Genomic DNA, 22,593 nt, shown 5'->3' on the forward strand with positions numbered 1-22,593 from the left:
AAAGTGAAACACTCAGCACCTTTTGGACAAAAATGTCCCCATTGAAACCCATTAAAACTGCTATTTTTAATCGCAGTGCCGTTTAACTGTAAAATGATGCAATTTTTGTTAATAGGCTTTCATTCTGTTGGTGAGGCTTCAAAATATATATATTTTTAATGTTTTTTACCAGATGGTGCCATTTTTTTCAGGTTTGGCCTATAAAGCAAATACTCACTTTATTCATGTTTTCTGCTTCTGCATATTATAGAGCCAATTGGATAAATAATGCAGCTATAATTGTGTGGGTGTGTTGGTATAAATGTCAGAGTGTGGTTTGTATGTGTGTCATAAAAAAAAAATGTGTGTGAATGTGTGTGTGTTCTTGTAAAATTTGAGAGAGAGAAACTCTACTGTAAATCACAAATCCAAGCACTGTGTGCACCAGCGGAGTTTTGCTGGCATCTAATGGGGAAAATGTGGTACTGCGTCCAAACAAAATCTTACTGAAAGCTCATTTTTGGAGATATCAACCTCAAATTTGGAATACAACTTGTTTAGATTTATGGCTTTGATTTTCTAGCAGGTTTAGAGTTCAATGTTTCATATATAAAATATTCATAAAATAAAATATTGTTCATAAATCATTTTCATAAATTTAAATTTTAAAATTTAATTGTTTTTTCACTTTTTTCACTTTTTTTACTTCAACAATAATCTGCCATGGGTCTTCTTTGAAATGAGACCAAACTTAAGTCTGTGCTCCCAAGCTTCCCATTTTTATGACATGGACATTTTGGTCCACTATGGACCTAAATGTAACTTTTTTTAATTGATGCACAAGGGTTAAGCTTTTTTCATAATTCTTGTAATCAGAGGACCTCACATGCTTGAAACTACATTGAAATGCATTTGCAATGTTTAAGTCAGACCTCTGCTCTGCATCAACTCACATTCAACAGACTGGAGTCAGCTTGAATAAAAAATAACTTTCAATATAAATTTGTATAGATCTTTTATATGTAGTGCTGTCAAACAATTAATCGCATCCAAAATAAAAGTTTTTGTTTACATAATATATGTGTGTGTGCTGTGTATATTTATTATGTATATATAAATACACACACATACAGTAAATATTTTGAAAATATTTACATGTATAAATTTATTTTCATATAATTTATATTATATATAAATATATTTAATCTATAAACATGACATTTTTCTTAAATATGTACATTCATGTGTGTGTATTTATATATACATAATAAATATACACAGTACACACACATATATTATGTAAACAAAAAACTTTTATTTTGTTTTAACGTTGTTTTAATTACGTTTTCTGTTCTAATAATCTACTTAAATAGAGTGGTGGAACTATGATGTCACTTTGTAGGCGAAAACCCGGAAGCGAGTTAGCATTTTAGCACTTCCGGTTCCATCATCCCAGAGTCAATGGGTTTTTTGAATGGGATTTTGGTTAAATCCCTTAAATAAGGTCCGTGGTTTACACAGGCTCAAGATACTTTCACGTTTTATTCTACGACATAAAACACACCAGTTACACCCCACTCGTGATTTTTTAAAGCTGTTACGTTTCTTTAAAAAGACGGTTGCTAACAAGTTGCTAAATGGGACTACAGGCGCTGTCGGAGACATTCAACGTCATCACGCCGAACAGGAACTCATTCTAACCCGCTTTTACAGGATCGTGCTCTTTTGGATTAAAATTCATCCAGAGTAAATAATTATCATGGAAAATGTTTCTAAAAATAAGTTTGAAAGTGGTCGGAAACATGGTGGTGGTGACGTTGAAGGAGAGCGACCGTGGTGCTGTAGTTCGTTTATAGCCTAATGTTAGCTTTTTAGTTCTGGCGCTTGTATTTAGGCTTCAAAATTCATACAATTTGTATTACTTTGTAAAGATTATCTCGATGGTCAAAACGTGTAAGTTTCATGAACTATGATTGAACACAGAGCTTATTTTTTGCGATTATCCAAAAGCCTATGAGAAAATCCTATTGGGTTTTTGTCGAGGGAACCAGTTTCATGCTAACAGCCGATCCGCCTACAGAGTGACGTCATAGTTCCGTGTGACGTCACTTCCTGGTTGACGCTGCTAGGAGGAAGAGCTCGAAGAAAGGACTGAAGAAGACATGGCTGAACTGTCACTGTACCTCACAAACGTTAACGTCTCTCTGGGACAAACTATGGACACAGAAAAGGTAAAGTCATTTTTAAGTATAATAAGTGAGGTTATGGAATTAAGTTACATACTTCGAGGTATATCATTCTACTTCCTTGCTCGTTACTACATCTTAGTCTAGCGATGAATCTAGTTTGATAATACAATAATGTTAGATATAAATATGTAATTTATATAATAATGTGATTTACGGAAGTCTATCTAATTTAATTTACACAATGATAGTGTAATATAGCTAATATTAAGATCTTGTAATGTAGTTTATATAGGCCTGTCTACCTCTCTGGAACAGTGTTTAGTGTTCTTGGTAAATTCAGTTTAAATGTAGAAATGTATCTGCTGGGTTAGAGTCCTACAGTGGTGAAGGAGTTTGAAAACGTGGAACTTGGAGATCTGGGCAAAAATAAGCCAAAGATTCCTCGCAGAACAATCTACTTTGCGTCTGGTGAAACCATGGAAGAGTACAGTACTGACGAAGAGGAGGAAGAAGAACCAGAGAAAGCCAAAACTTTAAGCACAGTGGATACGGTGAGTTGCATCAAATGCATTAAATATAAGTGTAGTTTCAGATGCTTCTTTTTAATAATCTGCACATCTTTGCATCTCTGATTATAGTCAAAGTTGACCTGGGGTCCATATGTCTGGTTCCATATGTGGAGAGTGGCTACCTCAACCATCTCAGGTAATGAAACACTTTCCAGCCTGTGACATTTAATCATACAAAAACAGTCCAAAATTAACATTTCAACCCAAATATTTCAGTTTGTGACTATCTTGGAGAAAAAATGGCCTCGCTGCTGGGAATCACGACGCCAAAATATCAGTATGCAATTGATGAGTACTACAGGATGAAGAAAGAGGCATGTACACCGCTATTATAATTCTACAGCTTCATTTATTAGCTGATATTCGCAAAAGTAGCATGTATAATTACTATTGCACATGCTTTGAACAGAGACCCCAATAATGTGTAATCCACAGGAGGAGGAAGAAGAGGAGGAGAACCATCTCTCTGAGGAGGCAGAACGTCGTTTTGAGGAGCAGCACAATCAGGAGGGCCAGCAGCCAAAGATCGAGCAACCAGAAGGAACTGCCTCCTTTGTGAACGTGACCTTTGAACTGGAGCAGGAATCACATGCTACATCTGATGCTAATAAAGTGCCTGCCCCCATTCCCTCCTAAAATACTGTTTAGTTGATCGAGCATATTAGATGGTTTTTACCATATTAACCTTAGGTGTGCTAGGTTTCTTTTTTTGGAGGGGAAGTTTACATGAAGTTAAACATGAAGGTAACGTTGTTTATGCATAGCTGACAATGGTTCTGCTTTTAATGCAGAATTATTTTAATAATCATTTTACAAGCCATACATAAAACTATGGAAGCTTATTTCTGGCATGGAATTAAAATATATAATAAAAAGTACTTGTGAATTTACCTCAAATTCAGAATTTCTCTCAGAATTTTCCGTTTATATCTTGCAGTTCTGTTTTTTTTAGACACCTAAACTGAATTTAAAGAAAAAGAAAACCTCACAACTGAAAATATATAAACTCACAATTCTGAGAAAAAAGTCAGAATTTTAAATATATAAAGTCACAATTAGCAACCAATTAGAGGGCAGTTTAGCTAGACCTATATCTCTGCATCAGAATATAGTGTAGACATGGGCTCTTTTGACTCATGTTAGTAAGCAGGACTTCCAACATGCATAGTGAATAGCTGCATGCTAATAGTGATTAGCCACATTTTTTCAGAAAATGTACATATTTTTAATTCTGTGGTGGAAATAATGTTCCATAGTCACTACAACAATTCATTATACATTTTAATAATTATAAACACCTAAAAGCCACTAACTATAACACTATAACAACTGCATGGACTACAAATCTTTTACAATGCTGTAAAATGTGAGTAATTATATTAGACATTTCTATGTTACTGGTAATGCTAGCAGTTGTCGAAAATAGAGTAAACTGTCAGATGGGAATATTCCCTCTTCCTTAAGTCAGCGCTTTCAGAGCTGACAACATTTCAAGAAGTTATTTTTGTAACCAAATAATTCTTTTTATGTGAACACATTATTTTTGGTGTGCATGTAAATATGTGTGCTTTACCCAAGAGATTTGAGTTCAATTTGTCCACCCCTCTGACACACAAACAGAAAAAAGCATTTCATTTTGAAGAGTGTGTAATTTATTTGTGTACAATTGTATTATTTTGGTGAAAACACACCTACCTTTCTATAATGTAGGTGAAAGAAATACAGTTTGTTTTGTACATATTACTTAGTAAACAGTTCAATATACAAATGAGCTATTGTGTGTATTCCTCTTGGCTGAAGTTTTTTCCTTGTTCAGAGTAGCTCAATTGGTCCAATAGCACAACTTGATTTGGTAACAGTATGTGATGTCATGTGTCATCTAAATCAGCTGTGTTGCTGTCAGTGTCATTAGCCACCAGCACCTCTCTGTTCTCGTAAGTCCAGAAGCCATTGAGGTCGATGAGGATACTAGTGACGGTATCACCCTGGCCGCTGTTCACCAGGTCCTGTAGTGTGATCTTATACGGATCTTTGGGCTTCACCATATCAAAGATTTCATCCTGTAGACACAAAATTTTGATCACCATTTTATGACTCAAAACACCCACTTCCCTACATGTTAATAGATTGTTTTATTACAATATAAAGGCCGTTTACCTTAACATCCTGGAAGGAAACTGGCTCCTGCCCATGGATTTTCATTTGTTCCTGAATGGCCTGATATCACAGATGAATAGGTTCATTTGTGCTTAGTGTAAATATATAAAATGCATATTTATATAAAGGCTAGCATGTATTGTTGCTTGATTTCAAAAATGTTTCCTTACCCTGAAGAAGTAGTTGAGGGCAAATACATTGAGATAGCCTTTGTTTTCCATGTCCAGCAGTTTGAATATATACTGGAGGGCCGCAGGCTCTTTCCTGTTCTCTAGAGCCAGCACAAAGTCTAGATAGGTCTTATAGTCCTAAATGGGGGTGTTAAAAAAATCATTAAAACAATTGCATGGTTATGTTTTTAGATACTGAAATTCCATGCATATATATATATAATATTATAATATTATATGCTTATTTTCAGTGGCAAATATCTGCTTGGATGTATTTTTCCAGAGTAACATCATAACATTCAATTCTTTTTATGTTGAAAGGTACACAAAGGTTTAAAATTTAAGTACGATTTCAGTAAGATTTCTTTTAAAGAAATGAATCATAGTTTCCACAAAATTATTAAGCAGCACAACTGTTTCCAGCATTGATAATAAGAAAAGTAGTGTACATGTATATCTGAAAACAGGACCACAAAACTATCATTTTGACAGCAGACAACTAATTTTAAGGGATTTTCTCTCATCTAACTCTTAGTCTAATGCAAATTATTCATTAAGACCGAGGGTTATACCATTTCACCATCATAGGTTAAGCATTCCTGGTAGACGCGGTCTAGGAAAACACTAGTTAGAGTTCCTGTGCCATATCGAGACAGCTCTTCCTTACTGAGCATCCCATTATGGTCCTTATCCAGGTTGAGGTACTGACCTGTAAACAGGACATATGATGATTAACATATGAGATTTAACTTGCATAACACTGATTAAGTGTGTTTTGCAGGCATACCATAAACTCGAAGAGCAGAAGGTGCAGAGAACCAGTTAGACTCCTGACTCTCTTTGGACAGCTCCTCGTCTCGAAGCTATAAATGAATAATTCTGATTAACACAATGTCCCAATTCTTTTGAACTTTCTACTAATCCAAAATATATCAAAATTTTCACTAAAATATTAAGTAAGCAGAATGATTTCTGAAGGATCTTTAAAAACTTTTTAAAGGAAGTGTATATAGATATTTTCATATTAGTAATAAAGCTTCACTTGAGCGAGAATCTGTTACCTCAAGTAGGTCATCCAAGAAACTGCAAGCCAGAATGTCCTGAATTTTTATCTTCCCTAGCAAGTACAAAACATGAGAATGATTCTTTTCATTCCAGTTTATCCACAGGGTAAAATCAAAATAATGTCTGCAAAAATTTTATTAAAAGGCAAATTGTAACAGCACAACCACAGGAGAATTACCGGTATGTAGAGGATCAAGGAAGAAGAAGAACTTGCGAACGGCAGTGCAAACATAAAACGAGTAGAAAGATTTCTCCAGGCCATCTAGTTGGGGGAGTGTGGGAATTAACTCAAGAATGTAGTTCTCCAAATCCTGCAGAAAGAAAGTCTTTAAGTTAAACAACACAGCTTTACACGTAAGAAGATACTGCGAATACTGTGATTTTTCCTGTGTTTCTGGGGGTAAAATGAGATTACTTACAGACTCACGGAGATAACCCTGACCTGCTACATCATAAAGACTCAAGCCAATCCTGGTCTGGTGCAGCCACACTGCAAGAGAAGAAAAGCAGAGCAACATATGATTCATCTACACTTCCCTATTATTACGTTCAGAGTCATTAAAAAGAGCTTAAAGAGAGATGAGAATGCAATACCTTTTCTCATGACATAGTTGAAGAACTGCATGATTGATATCCTTCCATATGGATCATTACGAAGTAGTTTGGCGTAGACTCGGGCGGTGAAGAAAAGCCTGATGGAGTGTAATGATTGTGAAAGTGAGTCATGAGCGCTGTCCACTTACGAATCACACTGACTTCGAATACAGTTTCTGTCTGTCATACTCATGGTTTCGAGTGAAAATCATTGATCACTATACACTTTTCTGTCATGCACTTACTTGCATTTGGCGCCTGCTTTTTCTCCAACCTTTAGGAAACTCTCATAACTGATCATGGCCTCGTCACCGGTCGTGAGCGGCACTTGATGCTTATCGAGAAGAAACCAAAGGTTCTGTAGGAAAGAAAAAAAAAAAACATTTAAAAACTTAACTAAAGCAGATAATCAATGTTTAGTTTGGGACACAGGCCCAATAAAATGCTCTGTTACTTGTAACTCTTCATTGTCCAGTAGTTCCCGGCTTTTCCTCTGGAGAAACACTGCCCTTGATTCTTCTCTCAGCTTCTGCAGCAAGACTTCATCTTCAGCAGGAAGCTGATATGAAATATTGGGAGTGTTAAGATTAAGAAGATGAAAGAAATTTATACTTCTATTAAGCAAGGATGCATTAAAGTGATCAAAAGTGAGTGTTAAATGTTTAGAAACGGAAAAAAAGCTGTTAATTTGAACTTTGTTCATCACAGAATCCTAAAAAAAGGTATCACTGTTTCCAAAAAAATATCAACTGTTTTCAAAAGTGATAAGAAATGCTTCTTGAGCAGCTAATCAGCATATTAGAATGATTTCCGAAGGATCATGTGATACTGATAACACTTTCATCGCAGGAATAAATTACATTTTAAGATATACATTAAAATAGAAAACAAATTGTAATAATATTTCACTTTTTTACTATATTTTTGATCAAACAAATGTGATATCACTGTGTTCTCTTTCCTGATTAGATCGTGATCAGCTCACCCTGTAGTAGAAGCGTGGGATGTGTTTAAATGGATCATCTTCTCCTTTTTCACCTTCTTTCCATTCACTGTAATACTTGGTGAACAATTCAGTTTCCTCTGCTTTCTTCTCCTCCTCTGTCCTGCCATCTGTTCAGATTTTAACACACATTATGATTATTCACACAGTACAGGCCTCCTCCATATGTTACTATTCATAGTAAAATCAAAGTAATCATTAGCAAAACCATTGATGGCTCCTCATTATGCAATAATTTTCATGTCCATTATTTTTTATTATATATACCAAGCGTTACTTAAACGTTTTACCTCGATTTTACATATGAAAATCATATTAGCCAAGTTTTCATTTATCACAATATTACAATTAAATAAATACAGAATTTATAAAGACAAGCTTAATTGTCCAAACTTGTTTAAGTCTGGTATACCCTTTAGAAGTACTTCTATAAAACTACACACACTGGGTTATTATGGTTTCTAATACAACAAACTATAATATTGGTTATAACTAATCCCTAATCTCTTAGTCCCTAATATAAAATACTTAGTATAAAAAACTAAAACATTTCCATTACATCTAATATTTAGCACATTTAGTGTTACTATAGTAAAACCACGGTACATTTTCTTAAGCGACTTTTAATGCTTTCTAGCGTGATTATACCATTTAATTGGGAGATTTATATACAAATTTATGTTATTTAAAACATCGCTCCTTGATCTTGTTAAAAATCGCCATAATTCCTGATTAACGTTAGCTAACATCTTACCTTGTTTCGCAGAAGCGAGTCTTTTCCGCAGTAAATCTTTCCAATGTGCGGTTTTATCGTTTGCCATTATTAACTTTATTTGATCATAATATATTTTAGACTAATTATTGAACAACTGTAGTATGTTTGAGCAGCCTGTGCGGTTGATGAACTGTTTACATCTCTGACCTAATGGCGCGCGATTGACGTAATCGAAGTGCGACCACACAGGAGAGTGAATGGCAGCTCGCGCTACCTTCTGGTTAGATTTCATGAACTTTTCACCAGATCCTGTAAGTTAGGTGCTCTTGTTTAAATTACCGATGATTGTATTGATAAAATTTGGTTTAAAAGAAAATAATGCCATATATTAGTGGGTCTGAGGAATGTGTGCTTTAAATAAAAACGACATTTCTTTAGAAGATAATTTGCTGAATTTATATCTATTGGTTTTAGATATAAATACTATTTAATATAACTCTATAAAGTTACTGTGTATTATTGTATGTATGCTGAACAGTAAAACGGACCTTAATTCACAAACACAATGAGCTTTTGAGACAGAATAATCATTTATTATACTTTTTACATAAACCACCTTTAAAGTAGGAAAATGGGATCTGTTGTTGTGTCCAAATCAAGGACTTGCATAAAGCATCTCTGCACAGCATGGGTTGTCTTGTATGTCAGGCCTGCTTTGGCTTGCTTACCACAACAAAACATTATGCATGCTGTCAGGTTTATCATAAATCCACACACACAGTATTACAGCACAAAAGGAGACAAACAAGCACCTAGCCGAGTTGCCAAAGAAAAATGTTTCACTCCCAGAACAAGGCCTGCATTCCCCAATTCAGTATTTACAGCTGGAACGGCCAAAAGAACTGCTGAATATATGAAAAAGAGAGCTGGGGCGGATATAGAGGATGTGTAAAAGTTGCCCTTCCTGATCATCCGCTGCCCGCATCCGAATGGGCAAAGTTCAAAGAGAGTTCCTCCAAACCGGAACGCTTCGAGATGCAAATGATGGAAGAACTGCTGGCAACTAATGCAGACATCAACATTGTCAAATCTCTCTTGGCCTACGTGGTTCAGGACAAAGGCACCCTTTCCTATGAACTCCTTTTGAGATACCTCACGCTGTATGTCTCGGGTGGCCACCACTCGGAGGTGTTTGACACTTACGACATCATGAAAACTTGCTTTAAGACTCTTGACACTGGAGCTTCGTCCCTGTTTATTAAAGGTTTCAGTCAAACTGAACGCTGGAGGGAGGCGCTTGTGGTGTTGGAGGGGATGAAAAAGGCCCTCCTGCCGTCTCCTCGTAACTATAGTGATGCCATCGCTGGGGCGGCGCTTCATGGTGACACTGAGACGAGCTGGATGCTGTACGATGAGCTCCTGGATCTGGGTCTCGTACCTAATCAGGACACCTGTTTCAGAGCGGCATCACTCAGCGAGGACAAACTCTTTTCTGTTCTGTCATATATGAGAGATAATCAGATCTACCCTGAGGAGCCGCTGATTCAAACGATCACAGCTTTGCTTGAGAGGTAAAACATAAATACATGAAAATATTATAATATATAAAAGTAAATAATTTAACTATATTTTTTAATTATTGTAAATACTTAATTTAACTATTTTATTTTCTCCATCTGCACAGTTTACCTGATCTGAAATGGAGTGGGAGGTTCTCATACGTGGCCCCCAGGTAATAATTTCAATTTTACATTTTAGCCAAACATATTGTCAATATAACCTATTTTTAACTGATTATTGGTGTGGAACTATCTTGTGTTTTAGTGGAGAGTGCAAAAATTGCAAGGCATCGCTTGAATCCATTCAATTGACTGAGGAAGAGTATGCTGAGCTGAAGGACAAAGTGATGAAGAAAGTGATAGAAGGAAGTGACGTCTTCAAGAAAACCACCCCAGAGGTCTGTCTCCAACATTATAGCCGCCTTCTACCAGAGTAGATTTACCAAATTTAATGATCGATAGATAAATAGATAGACAGACAGACAGACAGACAGACAGACAGATAGACAGATAGATAGATAGATAGATAGATAGATAGACAGACAGACAGACAGACAGATAGATAGATAGAGATAGATAGATAGATAGATAGATAGATAGATAGACAGACAGACAGCTTAACTGTCATGAAAATCATTTGACAAATAATCTTAAAAGTTTTAAAACATGTTTAATCTTTATGCAAAATATTTTTAATCTTTTAGATTTTTTGGTGACCTGGGGGTGTTTTTATGAAATTCGCCTTTATGTAGGATGGATGTGTCTTTTTTTTTTTTAGGGAAGTCGTGGCCTAATGGGGGGAAGTCGTGGCCTAATGGTTAGAGAGTCGGACTCGTAATCGAAAGGTTGCGAGTTCGAGCCCCCGGCCGGCAGGAATTGTAGGTGGGGGGAGGGAATGTCCAGCGCTCTCTCCACCCTCAATACCACGACTGAGGTGCCCTTGAGCAAGGCACCGAACCCCCAATTGCTCCCCGGGCGCCGCAGCATGGCTGCCCACTGCTCCGGGTGTGTGTTCACGGTGTGTGTGTGTGTGCATTTGTTCACTACTCACTGCTGTGTGTGTGCACTTGGATGGGTTAAACGCAGAGCACCAATTTCGAGTATGGGTCACCATACTTGACAATACCTCACGACTTTTTGAAGTTTAGTGAGCTTTGTGTAGTTCTGTTTCACTCCACTAGATGGCGATAGGGTGCTATACACCCTATAGTTACATTTCCACATGACAGATTAAACATGTTACATATGTTATCCATGTTAAATATTACCCAATTTTTAAATGCTTTTAGATAATTTTCCCATTGAAAATGATAAAACAATAAGGACACAGACTAAAAACAAGCTACTTTCTGTGTTGCACCAAATAGGCTGCAACTTCATGATAGGCAAGTTGGGTAGCCGTCCAGAATTAGATGTTCCATGCAGTTTCGAGCTCCGTCTTAAACGGAGTCTGCCCTTGAATTAGATGATGTTGTTGTCCGGAGGGCTGCTTTTTTCAGGCCGTGGGGTCTATAGATGTCAAAAGCATGTGATCCTGTCTAGTTCCACATTTAGATATGATGCAGGGGCTTTCCAACATGTGTTTGTCGGGTCCCCGTTTAGAAAGCTCATGAATGCAGTCCAACTGAAGACACAAGGTCACAAGGCAAGCAACTCCTCTGAAATTCCATTTCCCAGAGAGAACAGTCATGTTTGTTTGCAAACAGCATTCTCACGGTTCGGAAACACATTCAGTTTCCAAGCACAGTCTCAGAAAGGGACATTTTTATACAGTACATCTTGGAAAAACAAAGCACTCGGTATAGCCATAAACAATCTCTAATTTGGTCGTGCTCATGATTGATGCTGAGACATGTGTACTGCCTATGTGCTTTTTGCTGTCGTTAAACGCAACACAATGGGCTTTCACATTTCAGCCCTCAAAAGCCTCTCACATGAGTGACCCTGGAAAGTCCCTGCCTGTCTGTCTGCAGCGCTGCATGGACTCCAGCCCCCTGCCACCGCTGCAACAGCGCCTTATGAAATGAAACTAGTGCAAGACAGTTAAAACACCCCCAGTCAAAACTCTGCAGAAGCATTTAACAACCCCTAGACTATCATTTTGCCTTTAAAGGAAAAAAATATGGTGCTTTTGGGTGGTTGAAGTGACTTGCCAAGCAATGACAACTGTGTCCTGCTGTGTGGCGTGCTATACTTCATCAAAAACAACTTTTAAATGTTTTAAACAATAGCTTTAAAATATTGCATAGTTATTATACTTGACCTTATAGTAATTGCAAGATTACATGGAATATTTGTACTTTTAAACAACACTGTCTTTTTTCCACACAAGTCTCAAGAATTATTACAAAAAGAAAAAAGTATTATTACAATTTCAAATAAGTTTTTCTATTTTAAGATATTTTAAAATGTAATTTATTCCTGTGATGTCAAATTTTCACTTCAGAAATCATTATATATATGCTATTTTGCTGATGGTTTTTTGCTTTGATGGATACAAAGAAAGAACAGCATTTATTTTAAATGGACTGCCGTTTATTTTTTATCAATTTATGGCATAATTGCGGAATAAAAAATATAATTTTTTCCAAAAAGAAAAAAAAATGTATATATGTAATATAAAGTCCTAAAACGTTGGTGTTAAATGTGGCCAAGGTGTTCAGTTAATGCACTGTATAGTTATTCACACATTCAGAAATCGGAAAGTAAGTATAATATCCAGATTAGCATATCAACCATGAGCAAAAAAGCCCCTTTTTTAGTTTCCTTACATTCAGTGGCCTGCAGTTTTTCAGGTCAAGTGTGAGCTTGGGGGAGCCTGTTTGTCCTGTTTCAAAAACAGCAAGCTTGTAATGATGAAAAGTACAGGACTTGCATGCTTTTTGATTAATGTCTGCCGTGGGGAACGGTGTGGTTTTCACATACTCTAATTCATCTCATTTCTTTGTTCTCTGTCAATTTTGTGCATGGCTCCCTTTCATTTTATTGGAATTTCATGCTTGTTTTGAACAAAATGGAACAGACACAGGATTTACGAAATTCTGTTTTAAATGATTCAAGCAAAAGCAAGGCTGAAGGAGCGTGTTTTAATGTCATGGGCTATTGTGTATATTCAAAAAAAAAATAAAAATAGGCTGTGATCACTATCAAATCTGGATTAAACTTGTTTTGAATGCGTGTATTCCTGACACACCCATTTTGTAGTTAGTTACACAGAGTTCTGCACGGCGAGCCGGTACCGCATGCACGTGACCTCTCGACACCATTGGGGAATCCCCGGTGTTCCTGTTCCCACTCAACATAACCTCTCCATGGCCATGAGAGGATGCAGAGTGAAACAAAAACACTATAAAAATGCACTTACAATGCTAGATCTTTGTCGTCAACATCTTATTGCATGCACATAGTTAAAACCAGTTGAAATTGCATGTTTGGATTCATTTCGTTCCATGCCGAAAGTACTAACCCTACTCAATGCTGCAAGATTTTTTAAGAGTTGAACAACTGATCGCCAACCGCTAACCCCCACCAAAACCAAAAAGGAATTCCCCAAATATCCAGCTCCCCTTCCCCCCTCTCTCTGTCCGAGGCACTCACCCCTCCCCCAGTCATGCATCCTCTCACCCACTAGCACAGACACGCTACTTAACACATACTTAACAGGACTTTTTAGCATGTAAAGTAGCTGCACTTAGTCGTTTTTGGTGTCTTGTTTTCAAATGTGGGTCGCAATCTTCTGTTTTTGCATATTAGCCCTTTGGAGGAGCAGAAATGGGAATTTTAGAAGGAAAAATTCTCATGCTTCAGGCAGAACTGAAAGCGCTGGTTTCCAGCCATCTGACAGTCCAGGAATACCTGTGGTTTTGACAAACACAGTTTTGTGTGTATTAAACACAGGCTTGTGTATTAGCTTTTGGACTTTACTTCACCACATTATTGTTGTTGTTTCCTCAACTTTGAGGAAGAACTTGCAAAGTTTGCAATTTGCTCAAAACAATGATACAAATAGTGTTTTTTCCTCCATTACGAAACTTCATTGTTTAAATATCTTTAATTGATTGGAGAATTTAAATTTTGGGAAACTTTACTTGACTGCATTTCAGTGCATAATACATTTCTTTTTACATCGCTACATTTCAGAAGAAATGTACTATTGCTCGTTATTTAGTTTTAATTTTAGTTTTAAGTTTTAGCAATATTATGTGCGTTTGTCATTTTTATTAGTCTATTTTTGTATTTCAGTAAGTTGCAAACTGATTCAATGATACTGTAAGAGCAAAACTTGAGTTAAGAATTCGCTTAAATACACTCTAAATAATACACTAAATATTGTAATTAATATGCAACATTATTAACATTATTGCTTGCTTAATTGTGGATTATAATTGTCTGCAGCCACAAAGTTTTTATTTTTCCGGCTAGTACTTTTACTTATGTAATATTTCATCGTATATTAACTCAGTATTTGTGTACTTTGTTCAACACTGATGAACTCTAGGCATGAGTGTGCATGATTTAGCTATCACACTTTGCTATGGAGCTAAAGTTAATAAATCAAAAGCCATTTGCTGCTCTGAGGCCTGAGGACAGACAGGTGAGGGAGTGACCTGGCCCCAATCCAGCTGGAAATTCCCTTGTTTTGTTTACATGTTGTGCCAAGGACAATTCGGGAGGTATTTCAACCTCTTCTTAAACAACAAACAAAGAAGGAGGAAGTTCTTGTTTTTTTTGGCCCTGCTATTCAAGGGGCCCATATGCTCTTGTGTTACTCAGCTAAACACAACCTGATCATGCTTTTGAAGGTGAGCCAGGTGTGGTCAAGTTCTGTTTGAAGCTCTATTGTACGCCGCTAACAAATGCTTAAATATCCCTTAAGACAGATAGGAAAAGTCAAACATTTTTTGAACTGTCCTGGGATGAATTAAATGCAGTTAAACAAAAGTTGTGTTTGTACAGTGTTCTGACAGAACGATTGTAGTATGTTCAGTTCTTGGCCAGTACTTGTCAGACTATCTGTGAACACACTGCTTTATCTCACAGGTGCATGTTTTGCTCTTATACTTCCTGTACATTCATGACTGCACATAGCTCAGCTCTTCACTTAATCTGATATGTTGAGTTTCAGGCAGGATCACTTACAATGATATCTCTGTTTGCTATGAATGTCACCTGCCGGGCCTCGTGATTTTCCAGAAACAATAATCTTGAGTTTAAAGGTGAAATGTGTAATTTCTGTGACACTAGAATCACCGAACGGAAATGCAAAAATAATGATTGTTTTCTCAGCTGTTACAGAAAGCTAACATCCTAATTTAATGTATGCAATCCTCCTTTGCTTGCTTTGATAGTATTTTTATATACTATGAGATTTATTAATATTTTTGAATTAACTTTTATTTCTACATTTTTTTGTAATTTTTGTGCTTTTTAATTTTTATTAGTTTTTTTTATATTTAAATTTAATTTATTTAAATATTTGATTTAGTATTTTGTTAATTTAGATGTAATTTTAGTACTTCAACTTGTTTAAATGTTACTGAATGTGCTTAAAACATTTTATTTTAGTTAGTTGTCCATGCAGCATTTATAATTTTCATTTAAGTGTTTGTAAATCTAATATTTACGTTTTATTTCAGATATTTTAATGTTTTGTTAATAGTTGTAGTTAACAATAACACTGGTTTGATATTAATTCTGTCCATTCTAAGAACTAATTGTAATGTTTTCAGCTGTCTTGTGCAACACTGGTTGCTTTTCTCTTGTGCAATGTTCTGCACAACACCAAAATGAGGAAATATACATACAAGACCCTCATACATCCAGGCAACCGTCTGTTCCTTTAGGTGAAAAAAAAACTGAAGGACGGTTACTAGAGTGCATGATGTTGCGTCTTTGCAGCCCTTGGTTTTTTTTGCATGGAGTTTTAAACTCTGACTAGTTTTAGCATCAGAACACCATGGAAATACTGCAATGTTTGACTATATATCTAAATTGCTAAATTGTGTTTTGTTTTTGCAATGCATATTGTCAAAATTTGACAATATATTAACTGTATCACCATTTGAGAATAACACGATTGTTTGTGTTTTGTACAGGAGCTTAAAAGCTTTAAGTGAAGCAGAGACCTCCCTTTGATATTGTCATTGACGGTCTTAATGTGGCTAACACTACACCCAAGGCCACCCACTCCGAGACGGTAAGTGATGGTAACTTCACTGCTTGGACGTTCCAAGACAGGGCAGGTTTGTCTGTGACCTTTTAAATCACTTATTTGACTAGACAGTAAACCTACTCTGATTTAAAGCTGGAAAAATTGCCCAAAATATGTTTGTTTACCTTCACTAGTCGGCATTCTTAAAAAAAGCACATAAAAAGAGGCAGAGGTTCCACCAGGGGGCAATGCTAGGCATGGTTACTTTTAATGCAGCAGAACAGATTTAGGGAACGGCCCCAATTTCTCATAGTTTCCAACCTGAAAGACCCCCAAACCCATGAAACCCACAGTTACTCAAATGAAAAATTAGGGAAAGTTCAATGTCCATGTAATGTTAGAACGTGTTACACATTCTACCTCCTACAAGGTGGTGGCAGTCCCAGACAGAAATGGCTTTGCATTTGGTTATGCTCCATTATAATAGTATCTAAGGGATTTTTTTGCCAACAAATAGGCTAACGTTTTTAGATAAGTACCCACACCCACCCATCTAATCTTTAACCACCCATTAACCGACAACCAATGACTTTTCAATGACTATCAATAGCTTACCATTGAGCAACATTAAAGAGACAGCTCGCCCCAAAAAAAAAAAAAAAAATGCATTCATCCCTCTACTTGTTCCAAACTTGTATGAGTTTCTTTCATCTACTGAGCACAAAAGAATGTATTTTAAAGTTGTTGGTGACCAAAAAATTGGCGGTAGCCATTGACTTCCATAGTATTTTTATCCAGTCAGTGGCTACCACAAACTCTTTGGTTACCAAGATTCTTCAAAATATCTTCTTTTTCAGGTTTTGTACAGGTGAGTAAATTATTACAGAGTTTTCATTCTTGAATGAACTATCCATTTAAGACCATGGGTAAATAAACATTTTAACTACCATTTTATAGCCTAAATAAACTGTTTAGACTACAAAGAGCCTTTTGTGCAATGGGAAGGTTCTCCAAAAGAACCATTTGAAAACCTTCATTTTTAAGAGCATAAATCACCATACTTCCCCAATGAAGTAATCACAGAACTTTGAGACAGTTGCTTTGTATTACAAGCTTCTTGAAACTTTTTCAAACTTTTTGTTTTACTTTGTTGACGTGTTGTAGGTTTTACAGAGGGGATTTTGGATATCTACTTTTATCATTCTATAAATCAGAAAAATTATGAAAGCCTGTTCCCACCAGCTTGTGAGTAAAAAATAAAAAAAGGTAATTGCACGTTTTTATCTCACAATTCTAACTTTTTTTGCGCAATTGCGAGTTTGCATCTCACAATTCAGATTTTCTTTAAAAATTGCATAATACAAACTCGCAATTCTGAGACAAAAACGTCAAAATTGCAAGATATAATGGTGGTGGTGATGGCGCAGTGGATAAGACACATGCCTTTGGTGTGAGAGACCCGGGTTCGAATCCACTGTGAGACACCAATGTGTCCCTGAGCAAGACACTTAACCCCTAGTTGCTCCAGAGGCGTGCGACCTCTGACATATATAGCAATTGTAAGTCGCTTTGGATAAAAGCGTCAGCTAAATGAATAAATGTAAATGTAAATAAACTCGCAATTCTGAGAGAAAAGTCAGAATTAAGTTTACATCTTGCAATTCTGACTTTATATTTATATCTCTCAATTCTGAGAAAAAAGTTAGAATGGCGAGTTTGCATTATGCAATTCTGAGATAAAAGTCTGAATTGTGAGACGTAAACTCGCAATTAAGAGAAAAAAAAATTGAATTGTGAGATAAAAAATTGCAATTACTTTTTTTAGTTTTTATTCCGTGGCGGAAACGGGCTTCAATATACAGCAAACACTGTCAACAGCAAAAAATAAAAATCACCATGTTTTTAGAAATAAAATGTATAAATCATGACATGAACAATTTCCTCCATAAAATCCTTCAGAATATACTATTGATAGGAATAAAACCAGTAAGTTTGCTATAAATAAATGTGCTACAGAAGATTTCTGGCTTGGTGCTTGAGAAGAAACTCATTTAAAGAAAACGGCCTTTAAACACAATGCACTTTAATTGAAATCTACATACACAAATAAATTAACACTTAAATGTGTATTTAACATATTGTCTTACATATGTTAACATATTGTTCACTTGACATTGAGCTACAAATTCTGATGTAATACAAACTCCCTTGACCTTCGACCAGATCCATTTTGTTCTCTGTCCACTCATCCATGGCTTCCATCTGAACGTCACTCAGTCACACATTATTAACACAGACGCTCCCCATAGCAATTGTACACGGGGCAGGGGATTTTACGCTCATTTTGCTATGACTAACCCTGTGTTTTAAAGTCAGACATGTGCCTTTTGTGGTCAAGTTTATTTTTGGTGGTAACATTTACCCCACTTCCTCGCTTCATTGACATGCTTGTATTAACCAGATTCGTCTGCACACAGTCTGAGCAGGGTGTGAAAATGAAGGCCTATGTGAACTTATGGCCAAAGTAAGCCTATATGATTTGTTTACAGGCTAAGTAACCAGACTGTATGCAAGAAAGTGATTGTAAATTTACAAGATTAACATGCTGGAAGGAAGTGCATCTCTTTATCTAGAATTTCTAAAGCAAAGGTGACTATAGGCAGAGGTTAAAAGTGGATTGTAAAACAGGGCGCTACGGTATACGGTGTGTACGGTGCTTTCCAGAGTGAACCAACCCATCTGTGTGGCTCACCATCCACTTCCTTATCATGAATTAGCAGAAAATGATCACACCTGCAATTCCACATTTAGCACTTCCTCATGTCTGATAAAGCTAAATAAAAGATACAAGATAAACTGGAATTCATTGGGACTCACTTTGCATATTCAAACTGTAGATGACATTAGAGTAATTAAATTTTAATGAGGAATATATTTAGAAAGTTAATGCCATTGGTTTATGCAATAGTGTTATGCATGCATATACACACGCACACACACATATATATATATATATATAGCATTTATTTTTTAAATGGATTTTTTGTATTTGCATGTATATATACTGTTATTACAACTAAAATCTAGATACAGTTTAACTCTATTGTTCAGATCTAACTTTTCATAATAATTGCATTGTTTTCTAACCAACTGGTTCTAAAGTGAATGTTATTTTTTTTAAATGTTTTGCTGAAAAAGTCATCTTTAAAGAATATTATTTAATTATTACTTTTTTATTTTTATAATTTCATATTATTTAATTTAATACGTAATATTAAAAAAGATACAATTATTATTACATTTACACCATATCATTTATATACTGTCAATATATTTTTTTAAATTATAATAAATCCATTATAATAAAAATGAAATGTTAATTAGTCATAACTTCCTGGTGCTAGTTATAATAGAATTTTGTAACTCCTGGAAGTAAGAGTAAGAAAAGCAAATACCGACACACTATATTAAAAATAATTAGGCCTGTCTTATGAATAGTTCATGCAAGTACGGGGTGTTAAATCTGAACATCTACATACAAAGACCCTTGGATATTTTTAGCAAGCAGTTTTACTGCCTGTACTTTGTATAGGGGGTATTGGAAAAACAACTTCCTGTGTAATCAGGAAACTCCCCCTCTTGGTGTGTGCGTGGGTGGGTGGTACAGAAGTAGGCTAAAACAATGTGAGCAAGAATAATTTCCCTACAGCTGACCTGCTAAAGGTCCCAAATTTATCTGTAATGCCAAGGGAAATTCCTCCAAAAAAGTCATGAGTTGCAGCTCATTTCATAGAAAACAATCTGAATGAACTGAGGTCTCTCATTCATTAAAAAAATCATGAATGACCTCATTCATATCTAATATCTAAATAGAAATGGTAATAGGTCACTAAGATTGTGAATTATCTCCGCAGTTGCTTGCAGTCGTAGCGGAGCTGGAACAGCAGGGTCTGAACATCCTGGTCCTTGGCAGGAAGCACATGCTACAACCTTCCCGGAACTGGGACCGACAAAACATGAACAAGATCAAGCAGAAAGCCCACTGCTTCTTCACTGAGAACATGTTAGTATGGCCCCACTTTCCTCAATCACATACCACACATGCTCTTCCAAAACCTAGTGAGCTGCCTACATAGGCTGCATTTTAAGGGATCACAGGGATCATAATTAAAACACGAAAGCTGTTCTAAAACATTGGTGACTTGATTATGCTGCCTTTTATGATCAGATTAGGTGCTTTGTGGAGACAACAATCCCAAAATGCATTGCGGTCAGTTCACTTAAACAACTCATGCAAGCTTGGTATTGATAAAACTAGTTTAATCTGGAATATATTTCTTTTATGCTAATTAGAGTATCATAATATAAGTTTAGCAACACACTAACATCACACTCTATTAATTTTGCAGTTGTTATGCTACTGGGCAGAGGTTTGGACTAATTAAGATTTTGATGTTTTTAAAAGAAGTCTCTTATGGTCACCAAGGCTGCATTTATTTGATCAAAAATACAGTAAAAACAGTAATATTATTACAAAATAAAAGAACTGTTTTCTGTTTTAATATATTTTAAAATCTAATTTATTCCTGTGATGACAAAGCAGAATTTTCAGCATCATTACTCCAGTCTCCCATGATGCTTCAGAAATCATTCAGATATGCTGATTTGCTGCTTAGGAAACCATGATATGCTAATTTTAAGTAAGAAAAAAAAAATATTTTAAATTATTTTATTTTAAAGTAAAAAAAAATCAATCCTTTTATTCAGTATGGATGCATTGATCAAAAGTGACAGTAAAGACATTTATAATGTTAGAAGATATTTCTATTTTAAATAAATGCTGTTCTTTTGAACTTTGTATTCATGAGAGAATCCTGAAAAAATAAGGTTTCCACAAAAATTTTAAGCAGCAAAAAGTTTAACATTGTTAATAAGAACCATTATTAATAATTGAACACCAAATCAGCATATTAAAATTATTTCTGAAGAATCATTTCACATTAATGCTTTTACTGTATTTTGTTTGTGGTTTTTTTATTGTATCTTGGTGAGCATAAGAGACTTATTTTATAAACATAAAAAAATCCTAACATTTGAGCAGTAGTGTGTGTGTGTGTGTGTGTGTGTGTGTACATAGACCACACTGTTTTGTTACAGTTTGGTAATGTGTTCTTGACGCATGTACCGATTACTTCCCTTCTCTGCGCAAGTCAATATAAACCCATAATGATTTCATTCACCAAGTATGAAAGGCATTTTTGATAGAGTGCACTGATTTTCTTGGATGGCTGCCACAGAACTGAGGATGACCCGTTTCTGCTGTATGCTGCTTTGCACTCTGGGGTTCACTGCAACTTTCTTAGTCGTGATCTCATGAGAGATCACAAAGCCTGCTTGTCAGACAACACTACCAGACGCCTCTTCTTCAAGTGGCAACGTGGCCATCAATTGGTGATCAGTCATTACGTCCCAGGAAAAAGAGTTCGATTTCAGGTAGGTTTATGAATGGAGAGATCTTATATAATCAAGATTATTAGGATGACTGTTGGCTTTGCTCTGTGTTTTTCAGAGGATCTTGGCTTATGACACCATCGTTCAGACGTCTGGCAGCTCCTGGCACATTCCTTATGATGAGAATAGAGGAGATAGAGCCACATATGAAGTTCCTCAGAAATGTCTCTGCCTCACTCGAGAACATTGAGGCTGGAGTTAATTCTAGTGTGCTTGCTGAGGAATATCAAATAAATAATGCATTGAAAAATGCCCAATTGCGTTTCCTCTACCCCTTATATATATATATATATATATATATATGGCTTATGACACAATATATATAATTACATTTTAATTGAATTTCTTATTATATTAATAAGACTTTTCTTCTGTAAAATCTGCTATATAAATTGTCCATTTCTGTTTCTTTTATTGCACATCTACATTTATATTATTTTATAACAGGTACAGTTGTAGGTAATGTAATGTTGACTGCTCCTTGTATAAAATCATCCACAGAGGCCTGTATTTTTAAGTCACAAGGGCTATATCTTTAACTATAAGGCTATGAGTCTAAAGTCCAGTTGCATAAATGCTTAGTTTCCACTAGCATAGGTTAACCATGCAGGTTTCTAGTTAATGGTACACATTAAGACAAGGTTCAGCAATATTATAAAGGTAGATTTCCGAACTACAGGCAGAAACTTAAATCTGCAAAACCTGTATTAAGAACTGTTAAAAGATGGACTAATGAAACAGAGCGGGATTTACAAGCCTGTTTCTCTCTCACTGATTGGTCTGTTTTTGAAGCTGCTGCCATCGATCTGGACGAGCTCACAGAGACTGTAACATCTTATATCAGTTTCTGTGAGGATATGTGCATTCCTAACAGGACTCTTCTAACCTACAACAATGACAAACCATGGTTCACTGCAAAACTCAGACAACT

The 22,593-nt window shown here is 35.8% G+C and overlaps 2 protein-coding genes and 1 pseudogene across 4 annotated transcripts; 2 read left to right on the plus strand and 1 right to left on the minus strand.

Annotated features, from left to right (window-relative positions):
• Window positions 1–1,620: 1,620 nt before the first annotated feature.
• LOC306850836 (protein FAM177A1-like) lies at window positions 1,621–5,018 on the plus strand. 2 transcript variants are annotated; one of them, XR_013782443.1, is made up of 6 exons: window positions 2,098–2,210; window positions 2,540–2,719; window positions 2,807–2,873; window positions 2,954–3,051; window positions 3,173–3,612; window positions 3,758–4,502. XR_013782443.1 is itself a non-coding variant. In XM_079386753.1 (5 exons), exons 1-5 carry the CDS (start codon window positions 2,142–2,144, stop codon window positions 3,371–3,373), a joined length of 615 nt encoding a protein of 204 aa, XP_079242879.1. In that variant the 5' UTR covers window positions 1,621–2,141; the 3' UTR covers window positions 3,374–5,018. The 2 variants fall into 2 exon arrangements, 1 of the variants encoding a protein (XP_079242879.1); XM_079386753.1 differs by having other exon boundaries at window positions 1,621–2,210; window positions 3,173–5,018.
• On the minus strand, window positions 3,945–8,673 carry LOC306850835 (serine/threonine-protein phosphatase 2A regulatory subunit B'' subunit gamma). The gene is made up of 13 exons (XM_079386752.1): window positions 8,481–8,673; window positions 7,709–7,836; window positions 7,178–7,282; window positions 6,969–7,081; window positions 6,724–6,821; window positions 6,549–6,619; window positions 6,308–6,440; window positions 6,126–6,181; window positions 5,852–5,927; window positions 5,637–5,773; window positions 5,065–5,202; window positions 4,895–4,954; window positions 3,945–4,797 (listed from the first exon to the last, which is right to left on the minus strand). The coding sequence occupies exons 1-13, from the start codon at window positions 8,545–8,547 to the stop codon at window positions 4,606–4,608; spliced, it is 1,374 nt and encodes a 457-aa protein (XP_079242878.1). The 5' UTR covers window positions 8,548–8,673; the 3' UTR covers window positions 3,945–4,605.
• A 399-nt stretch (window positions 8,674–9,072) lies between these two features.
• On the plus strand, window positions 9,073–21,852 carry LOC306850837 (mitochondrial ribonuclease P catalytic subunit-like; annotated as a pseudogene). The gene is made up of 7 exons (XR_013786034.1): window positions 9,073–10,012; window positions 10,126–10,173; window positions 10,266–10,398; window positions 16,096–16,196; window positions 20,066–20,214; window positions 21,449–21,644; window positions 21,721–21,852. The product of XR_013786034.1 is annotated as a mitochondrial ribonuclease P catalytic subunit-like (transcript).
• The last annotated feature ends 741 nt before the right edge of the window (window positions 21,853–22,593 follow it).

The sequence above is a fragment of the Barbus barbus genome, assembly GCF_936440315.1.
Source record: "Barbus barbus genome assembly, chromosome: 30".
NCBI classification, from domain to species: domain Eukaryota; kingdom Metazoa; phylum Chordata; class Actinopteri; order Cypriniformes; family Cyprinidae; genus Barbus; species Barbus barbus.